At 45.8% G+C, this 10858-nt stretch overlaps 1 protein-coding gene across 2 annotated transcripts in view; it reads right to left on the reverse strand.

Moving 5' to 3' along the window:
- Positions 1-4414: 4414 nt before the first annotated feature.
- POLA1 (DNA polymerase alpha 1, catalytic subunit) overlaps positions 4415-10858 on the reverse strand; it is a 215044-nt gene continuing 208600 nt past the window's right edge. For both annotated transcript variants that reach the window (XM_075774829.1, XM_075774819.1), the window contains exon 37: positions 4415-5678. In XM_075774829.1, coding sequence (XP_075630944.1) covers positions 5509-5678 — 170 coding nt within the window. In that variant the 3' untranslated portion in view covers positions 4415-5508. The remainder of the gene's footprint in view (positions 5679-10858) is intronic.

Genomic DNA, 10858 nt, shown 5'->3' on the forward strand with positions numbered 1-10858 from the left:
GCTGCATATGCTAACCAAGGATGCTGCCAGTGCAGACTGAAAGTAAATCTGATGCTGTAAGATAACCAGTGCACTTAAGGGAAAGGGTATATCTTTTTCTTGTTATATTCTTTATCACTACACCAACCAAGGTTTTTATATCAAACCAAAGGGAAATACACTGCTAGAATATGGACTGTTTAAGTCACTAAACTGTGATTATTGATTCTGTACATACCATTGTTATAAAAAAGAACAGAGCTTTGTATATTTGAAATGTTATAAAACAATTGCACTCAGTGTAGTGTTGTAAAAGTTTGTCATTCTGTAGATTCTTACTGTGTTGTAGATATAATAGGGTTCCTAGACAAATATTTATGTACAAACCCTTTATTTAACTTATTAACTGTAGAGGTTTCTGAAACCCTCAAGAGGCGATGGTACAGTACTTTTTTCGTGTAATGTCGTTATTGTTAACACTTTTCCTTGCTATCCGGTGGAGAAGTGCCACGTTCAGAAAATAAACAAAAATATATGTTTAACAAAAAAAAAAAAAAAGGAACATAAGAAAAAGAAAACCAACCAACCAAACAAAAAAACCCCAAACCAACCCCCCGGTCCTTGCGGGGGCTGCGGCGCCGCCGGTGCCGCGCTGCGGGCTCCCGGGGCCGGGGGCACCCGGGGCTGAGCCCCGCCGGGGCGGCCGGGGGTTGCGCACCGCCACCCCGCGCTGCCGGGGAACCCCCCGCAGGGCGTGGGGGGACGCGGGCGGCTTGGCTGGGGGCGATCGCCAGAGCTGGGGGGGGCTACGAGGTGCCGGCGGCCACGTTTGTAAAAGGCTTTGCAGCTCGCGGGGGGCCGGGGGGGCACCCACGGCTGTGCCTGCCCGCGCTCTGCCGTGGGCACCGTGTCGTGTCCCCTCCGCTCCGCACCGGGCGCTGCCGAGGAGGGTGTCAGGGTCGCCTCTCGGTGCCAGCGACCCCACACCACGGGGAGCCGCCCCACGCACCCCCGGCACCCCCCGGACGGGAATGGGGCAACCCCTGGTTCCGCCGCTGCCGAAAGCCAGGGACCGGGAAAAAACCCCCAAGGATTTGGGGGAGTGCTTGGCTTGTCTCCCCGCACCCCCAGCATCCCTCCCGGGGGGCAGGAAAGTTTCTCCGCGCCTGTTCCCTGACTCCGTCCACCCCCGTTCTCCCCAGGAAAAACTGCTAGGCTTTATCCCCCCCCCCGCTTTTTTTCTTTCTTTCCTTTTTTTTTTTTTTGACGCGGCGCTCTCATGTACCACTTCCACGGAGCAGGAACGCGTGAAAACCCCTGCGGGGACGGCAGCATCTGCCGGCAACGCCCGCGCCGCCCCGGCCCCGCGGAGGGCGGCGGCAAACCCCGCTCCCCGCGCCCCTTCCCTGCCCCGACGGGCCCCGCTACCCCCCGCCCGGCCCGGCCCGGCCCGGCCCGGCCCGGCCCGGCCCCCCGAGGGCAGCCGACGTGGAGCCGGCCCGAGCCCTCCGAGCGCGCTGGTGGGTTGTCGGGGGATTTTCTGGGGTGATTTGAACTAATGGCGGCATCGATCCACAACGGCAGCCCGGGGACCGGGTACCGCGGAAGAGCCCGGCCTCCCCAGCGCACCGAGGGGGCCCGTCCCGTCCCGCCCGGCCGCTCCCCGGGGTGGCCCCGGCTCCGGGAGTCGCCGGCCGGGAAGCGCCGCCGGAGCAGCGACCGCGCGTGGGAGCCCGCCGCGACCCTTCCCCGCAGCTCCTCCCTTCCACCCACGGCGTTTCACATCCCACCCGCCCCCCCCCGGCCGCCCCCCCGGCCGCCCCCAGCCGTATTTTTGAGTTCTCAAACCCACCATAGGCGCGGAAAAAAAAAAAAAAAAAAAAAAAATTGTGGGAAAAATAAGGCTTGTTCCCTGGACATTATTAACAGTGCAGCCTGAAATATACATTTTTTGCCTTATAGAAAAGGGAATCATTATCAAGCCATTACGCATTAAGAAATGTCATTCAGTCATTTTTATTCATTCCGCTGAAATCTTCGTAAAAGCCCGAATCATACTTCTGCAAGCAGCAATTTTGTTAATCCAGGGGGTTATTACTCTGGTCCCTTATTAGGATCTATACTGCTGCCAAGCAATCCTATAACCTTCTCAAAAGAAGTTTACCTCCGTGTTATAAAACCAGTAGTGGTATTTATACTGTGCAATAATTAGTGTATTACTTGAATCCACTAACAGGTTCATTTTATCTCCGCACAAAACCCCTAGTCTGCTTATAGAAAGCTTGTGCCTCCTTTGGTGCTGTTAAAGCGGTGAAAGAGTGAATGAAGGCTGGTAGCACTTTCTCCTTTCGCCGTGCCTTAATTCCCATCTCTTTTTGCTCTCATCCAATTAGTGCAGTGTATTAAGCGGTTTATCATCTCATAGTCAGCTATTGAGAGAAACAAGGCGAACACTTTGCAATAGAGCCTGCTCTCCTTTGACACCCTCAGGTACTTACATATTCCACTGTGCTATGAATAATAGAGGAAGAATAGAGCGCTAATTCCCTCATCAAAGAATGCCTTGTCTGCTGCTTTGCTCAACAACACCATTCTGATCAAAAGAAAAGCAATAAAGCTTAGCATAACAAAACGAAACCTACTTATTAGCTTAGTGGTTAAATTAATGCAGAGCCGCTGCTATTCAAAACCAAGGTTTGAAAACAGCCTCCAACAACCTGATAATGCTGCCTTCGGGATGAAGGAATTTTAATCTGAAATCTGAAGCTGGCACAGATGAGTTAATCTATTAAACTGCTATAAGGAGGGTGCGGGAGAACTATTCAATTAAGGCACATTTAAGGTGCTCTGGCAGAAGACGGGGAAGGATGCGAAAAGGAAGATGTGCTCCAGGTCGGCGTTAGCAAAGCGCCCGCGACGGCGAGAGAGGGGGTTCGGGCACAGCAAGAGACGCCTGTGCGGGGGGGACTGCGTTTGCCTCTCACATATGTCGTCAGCGAAACCTGGCCACCGTCTCCATGTATCAACACTCCTCTTCCCCAACTGCAAATAAATACAAATAAACACAAACCTTAATTTTAACAACGTTGGGGGGGGGGGGGAGGAGGATGGGGGGTGGCAAGGGGGGGGGGCCGGAACGGGGGACAAGAGGGAAAGGCAAAGCAAGGCAGGGCAAGGCAGGGGATTGGAGCCAGATCAGCCTCCAAACGCAAACCTCCGAACTTCAATCTTTCCCAAATTATTTAGAGCGCTGCATTTACCAGCTCCATTTAATATTAAACGCTATAAAGATGATTTTGCGTTTCCCAGCCTTCCTCCGGGGCCAAGACGAGGCACGGTGCCCAGAGCTTATGAGAGGGGGGGGGAACCCAACCCACAACCAGTTTACTCCGTGCCAAGACTTCAGCTCTGATCTGACCAACTCTCCTGAGAGGAATCAAAAATTGCCTTAATTTGGGGTAAAAGCCCTCATTTCCGACCCCACCCTTTTTGGGGGTTGCGGGGGGCTCCAGGATTTTGCCCCTCGCCGCTCGGGCAGCAGAGGAGCGGCGCTTCCCCCCAGCCCCTCGCAGGGCTACTCTCTGCTGCTGCTGCGCCCTACACAATCATTCCACAACACTCTCATTGAATCTAAACATCCCTAAACTTGCAAATTAACAGGCTCTTCAGCTGTAATTATACAGATACATACAAGTGCCACAGGGTCAGGTTATGCCATATCTATCCATTTTATTTGTATACCTAACGTTTGGAGGAGAAGGTCACACTTTTCACTTTCCTAAGGCATTCTATCTGGTTAATATCAGTAATATCTTCATAATCCTAATTGGGTTGGACACGAAAAATCTAAAAAAAAAAACCCCAAAACCAAACCTGCGTGAAATTACAGGAAGCCAGAATCTTTCAAAAAGCTGGAACATCAACGTGTCATCTAGGCAACACCACCTTCGCTCCAACACAAGCCTCCAAATAAAGTCTCTTTTACAATAACCCAGCTAAAGATGCTGGGAAGGGGTGGGATGGTGGCCAGGGGTGGGACACCACCAACGCAGCACCAGGCATTGAGTAGGTTCGATTTCTCACGTACTGCGACTGAACGTGAGTAAAAATAAAAGGATTTAGCCTCAAAAGTTGCTCAGAAAGCGACTGTGTATTTAGGCATAGTCGAATAGACATTACCCAGACTGACACGTGGCACCTTCCGATGCCGCTTGAGGGACAAACGAACGGCATAAAATACTCTAACACAAAGACATGTATCCCTTCGGTGCCGAACACATTCCTGCTGATGCTCTTTACTTTTTCTTCGAGCTCCCTTTGTTAGTGGCTGGCCACCCTAAAAACGGACACACGAGCACTTCTGTAAAACCAGGAAAGGTTTGGAGCAATATAACCTCGCATGGAGAATTTTCAACAGTCAGATGATCACATCAAATTCTCTTTTACTAGAAAACTTTATTTTTCTTTCCTTCAAGTGTTAAGCAAACTTTACATTTTATACTGTTAAAGATTTAAAAGAAAAATTTTATAACCTTACATTAATATATCACATTGCAAACTTAACGGCGACCACGAGTACAACAATATCCTGTGCACAGAAGCATGTACCCAAAGTTAAGCTCTTTTCTTGTCATATCTGCTTGTCATTTTATTAAAAGTAAATGAAAAATACAATTTGTTTATAAAACCTTTAAAACCTTCAATACAGTAATTATTACAGAACAGCAACAATGATTCTCCGCTCTCCCTTCCCCTGTTATTGGTTACAATGCCATCCAAAACATATTTTTCCTTATCGATTTCTTACTTTCAAATACTTTGTATGGAAAGAAACGGAATATATGTATATCCTGTGTATGTACGAAACGGGTTTTGTACACGTGCATGTCACTACATCCACATAGAAATTTCCAACATGGGAAAACACTATGCTTGAAGACTTACTTAATAAAAAGATGGTCCCTATTTTCAGTACCTCCAGGTTTCAGTCGTTCTTCTGTTCAGAAGGTATGAGGACATTTAAAGGCATTTAGGTTTAGTATTGTTTTTAATTGGTATGTTTATGATCAGGAAGAAGATAAACTGTGAAAAGGCAAAACATTAGTGCTCCTACTGAGACCTCTACTAACCTCTCTTCCTGAGAGCACCTCTACTAAATACCCTGGAGCAAAGTCTAGGATCACTTACATTCCAGCAACTCTCACTGGGAATTATCCAATTAAAGCAGCAATTCCCCCACCCCCTTTTCCCTCATAGGTCTAAATACACAACAAAATATATTGCAAAAATCAACTACTCCGTATTTTAATAACCCTGGCTTCTGAATGAAGAAAAGAGCGGAAGATAAAAACACCTCGAGTATTTCATGTACACGTGAATCATACATCCCGTTTTCATCTTCCATTTTTCCTCCTCTGAAGAGACAAGATTATTAAAACATCACTCTGCATACCGAAATGGAGTATTGCTTAAGAGATTGTTACTGTTAAACAAGGAGCTAGCCTCTCGTCTCCCTCCATTTTTAATCAGTCACAGTCTTTCGTTATTGGAGTCTCCCATGGATCTTCCTAGACTGACGGTGAAGAGTTTGCCGAGGTTCACTTCTGAGTAGCCACTCATGGACAGGCATTTGTCTACGGTGCTCTTCAGTCTTCTGTAGGCCTCAGAGACTTCGTTCCTGAGTGACTTCTTGAAATGCTCTAAAAGAACAAAGGAAAAAACAAAACCAGAGGATTAAACAACCACAAAAAGCCAGTACTTTTGCATTCACTACTACTGTGAATAATGGTATTTTAAAATGAGCTGAATGTCGTAGCTAAGATGACATTTAGGGCAAGCTCTCCCAACTTCTGCTGCCTTCCCCCTGCCTCCCCACCCACAGTGCTGTTAGAGGCCACGCTGAACCTGCACATGGCGGCGAGGCCGAAGCTCCCTCAGCCCCACCGGCACAGCTGCAGCGGCTCCTGCCAGGAGCTGGCAAGAAGCACCGCTCGCCCAGTCATGTCTCGCCTAACTGGAGCGAAACGGGGGTTCACTAAGTCACAGCAGAGAAAATAAATGATAGCAGGGCTGGCTCTGAAAGGATCTCATTTAACATGAGCAGATGCCTTAGTGAGAGCTACGCAGAGTCCCAGGGGTCTGAAGTAGGGAGAGATTCTGCCCAGGTTTGGCTTCAGAAGTGAAGGAAACCATGCCCCACCTCTCTGGTTCCTGCTGCTGCTAATGCCAGCACAGCACAACTTGGGACAGACTTGTCACCGTCTTGCGTGTTCTCACACGCACCTTGTGTGCAGGATGGAAATTGTGATGCTCAGCACTACGGAGGCGTTGGAAGGAAAAGGGCAGTAGCACAAACAGGGGAAATTCCACGCTATCCTACCCTCAAATGGAGAGAAGATGCTTAGTAGCTCAACCAGAAGACATCAGGTTCACCTGACACGCGAATGAGGAAAGCCATTCCTAACTGCTTTATTAGTAATACCAGTGAAGAAATGTCTGGAGTGCAAGACATTTACTCACTTGTACATTTGTGTGTGTGTGCAAACTCAGATGCACGAGTTTGTACATACTTCAGCAGTGAAGCCCCAACTGTGGGGTTTTTTGTTTCTTTGTTTTGCTGTTGTTGTTAAATTTTATGACGTCAAAAAAAATCCAGGGATTTTGTGTGGGTGGCTGTCCGACTTTTGCTTTACAAAGACTGTGGACAAAGACTAAGACAGCAAAATATTCTACTGATAGACATTAACGCCAGCTTGACGCAGATCTGGTGCAGTTGTGCTCTTCCTTTCCAACCGACTCCATGTTCTAGAAACACCAGCTCCTACCCAAAAGCCCGCGCCTGCAGTCACACCTCAGAACAGGCAGCGCTGGATACAGGCAGCGTTACTGACCACACGGGAAGGATGCATTGCAAAATGAGGTGCCCTCCCAGACAGCTTCCCCTCCCGTTACGCTGGAGGGACTCCAGGTCAAGCAGAACTACGACAGCACGGCACAGGTACTTAAAGGTCAAGCTTTCAAGCCATTTAGGCACGGCGTAAGCACGCGTCTTGTGAGCAACCAACACAATCCTGCTGTTGCTCGCTACCTTTGCCTAAAAGCCGTTGCCTCGTTTCTTCCTGTCGCCTTCACAACGTCGGTACCGTGCTCCTCAGGCTTTGAACACGCAACAAAGGAGCCTCCGTCCCCTCTCCAACGGCTTTTACTACACGGCTCAAGTTAAGATGAAAAACCCGTTGTTTCTAAAACAGCCGAGCTTATTTAAGAGAAGGGTTTGGAGGAGAGGGAGATGCTGGGTTTTTGAGTCCACCTGTGCGAGGGAAGAAATGACTCACTTTTGTGATGAGTCACTTCTGCGATGTGACTGAGACGAAGATGTCCCCTCGGACGCACCTTCGTCTCAGCAGCCAAGTCAAGGACTGCTGCAGGAGGAGATGCCGTGGAAGGGGGGCATGGTAACAGAAATAGCTATTGCAGTTTTGGGGTTTGTGAATTCTTCCTCCCTGAGGATTTACGAACTTTTTTGCAGAGCCTCAGATGTTTTAAGATGAGCTCAGCAGATTAACTACTGGATACGATACAAACAGTAATGTTTTACTGAGCAATTGCCACCTGCTTAGGCTTTCCACGTTATTCACAAAGTTCCACTGAGCTCAATTGCTCTGCATGATGCTATCAAATCTTTAAAAATTAAATTAAAATTTAAATTAACGACGCCAGTTTGAGTAACTGAATAGGTTGATTAAAAGCACTTCGGTAAGCACCTTTCGTGCATCCTTGTGAAGAACGTATGTGTATCGTGCTGTCATATTCAGGTTGGGGTATTTATATTGCCAGCTTTGGGCAGTAAGCAAACAGAGGATAATTGAAGATACCACATCCTCACCATTATCCAGACAGTAACGACATTATGTCTATTAGCAGAATTACAATTTCCTTAAACTACACCATTAATACAATAAAAACTTTGATTACAATAATCTGTTCATTAACAGACTTAAGTCACTACGGCATAAACACATTTAATGATCCTGAAATTATTTAAACGTAGAGTTTAATTAAACAAACCTTGAAAATTGTAATAACCAGATCCACAAAGCCACCAAACTCACTTCGACAGAAATTCAGCACAAACTAGTTTATGCATTTTCAAAAAATGTATAAAAAATTCCAAATAAATAATATAGTAAGTGGGTTCACTTGCCACTGCTCCCATGTCTGCAAAACCATGCTCTTTATACCAAGGAACTGTGGGAAACACTGTCCTCGCAGCTCAAAACTAGGCTAAAATAGTTTCAAGCTTCCCGGGGCTCAGGAGGCACCAAGGTGAAACGTATCGATGCACAGAAACGACTGGCACACGTGAACAGAGCAGGAAGGCACCTTCATCATGAGACCGACGAGGCAAACAATAAACCAGGGCTGAAAGCAGGCAATAAAAATACAGGCCCACGTACAGGCCGAATTCAGGCTCCAGCCGTCCCAGTAACAGAGCGCCTCGTTCCCCACCCCCAACATTAAATCTAAACTTTAATTACATGCGATAACCCTTCTGACAGTACGCTTCAAACATTTCTTAGATGCAATTACCCTCGTAGAGGCAAGCAGGAAAGGGTGGAATGAAAAAAAAAAAAAAAAAAAGGGAGAAATATGAGGGGCCTCGTTGAAGTAATGAGGCCAATTTGAAGTTTCAATTATAAGAGAATGGGAGCCGGGAGCTCCGGGAGGAGAGGCAGGCAGCGGCTGTCTCTGCAGCACAGCCACACCGTGCATTTGAATGACACAAGTGCATCTGATGACTGGGGAGAAGAGATTTAAAGAACTGTAGTAATACAGAGCAGGGGAAGATGAGAGAGGACACAGCTCCTGATGTGTTTACCTCCTTTGCTGATGGGATATTGACTTTTCCCACCAGGTTGGTTAGAAAGGGGACTATTTACGCTGCCACACAGCAGAGTAAGAATGACAACCAGCATCACTCTCTGCTCCTCTGAGTAAAAGACAACTGTGACCGTCGTATATCACACAGCCAGTCAATACCTTCGAGTTACCATACCATCCAACTTAGAGATGCATATAAAAGCTCCTACTTTCTTCCTAAATGAGAATTTAATCAATAATGCACCTAAGGCCTTCTGAAAACGAAGCTACACAAACCAACTGAAACTGCCTTTCGGTAGTCAGTCACGTTCCAGAATAGTTCTAAACCTATTATCACCCCATCGGTGTTCTAATCAGATCCAAGTTCAGTGGCAAGTGATCTTTTAAGATGACCACTGCTGCAGAATGCATATACGGAAATACATAAAGACATAGATTTATACACATGCAAAGCATACAAAAGATACTACCAAAACAAATATACAAATGAAAAATACAGTTATTTTAATAGAAATAATAAAAAAAAAAAAGATGTGCTTCTGACTGTATATAATTAAAACTCAGGTACACTATTCTCTAAAGTTAATAAATCACTGACTCTGGTAAAGATTTTAGAATCGTATCACCAAACATACTGTTAACCCCCTCCCTTCCCAACATAAGTGCCCCCTTTTCCCTTCACAAAACACAGTCTGAACTTCTGGATGTCCCTGTCAAATTCGGCACCCCATCCAAGTCCTTGTTTAGCTACCTAGGTGTATTTTTACATTATTTGGAGAAGAAATACAATTAAAAGGTACCTAAAATCCATTTACCCCATACTCTTGTACTGATGCTGGAAGCTAGGATGGAAATATTTGGAGGTTATCTATGCCTGGCCATGTGTTTTCCATTTATTGCAATTTCTCTTCATTCCTATTAAAATGACAGAGAATAACCTGACGGTCAGGATCAAGAACTTTTGTTCCTGGATTCCCTACGACGTGGCTCAGTGCAATTCTTCCATTGTTTCTCCTACTGATTGGACAACCGAACTGTGTCATATTATTAAACTCTCTTCCCCTGATTATTCTGTTGATAGCCTGTGCTTCAGAGTAAGAAGTAAAAATATATTCACGTTCCTTTGTATTTGTGCGCGTGTATCTGCGCCGAGTACATGAGAAAGAACGTAGGTGTCTACGAGCATAGTGCCAAAATGTTGGTTTATCTGGGAGTGCACAAAAAAAAGCTGCGGAGTATCATTTACGTACAGCATCGTGTGTCTCTCGCACTTTTACTTGAAGAGTTAAAGAACATACTAAATTAGCTACTGAATTTTTTACATCGCCTACTGGTTATTGTATTTTAATTACAGCAAGCTTAGACACACAGGCAGCAGTCTCTGTTCCAAATATCTGTGTTTCATTTATTTCTGTGCAAAGGTAGCAAACAACAGTCAGTCATAATTGGTTCTGTCAGATGTTTTACAGTCAGTCATAATTGTCTCTGTCTAGAGGTGTGTCAATTTACTGCAAGTTAAATAAATATTCTGTCTATTATGATATCAGGTTATGTAAGCCATTTTTTTTTAATTGCATGGGTTCCCCTTTCATAATCCTCAGCACCCCTATTTATACTGTTAACCTTAACTTTGCCATTTATGGAATGTCAATGAAAAAAGTCAACAGTAATTTAATGAACAGACGTGTAAGCCTCTAACATACTTGCTTTTTTATTTCTAATTAAATACAATCAAATTAGGCTATAGAGCAATTAAATTATTCTGTCTTGACAGCGCTCTCCTCAAATATCTATCAGCGATGCCAGTTCACTGGCCTAAAGAGGGAGATTTACTAACCCAAGTCTTAAATGACTCTTGTCTCTTGTTGAAGAAAATAAATCTCCCAACTCGTATCAACTTCTAAACCACACAGTCCTGCAAAATAACTGAGGTTGTTGATGACAAGGGCCACGTTCGCCCTCCAGGCCACCACCTCCTCCCATTATGGGCGTTCGCATA

This window comes from Balearica regulorum, chromosome 1, assembly GCF_011004875.1.
Source record: "Balearica regulorum gibbericeps isolate bBalReg1 chromosome 1, bBalReg1.pri, whole genome shotgun sequence".
Taxonomy (NCBI): Eukaryota; Metazoa; Chordata; class Aves; order Gruiformes; family Gruidae; genus Balearica; species Balearica regulorum.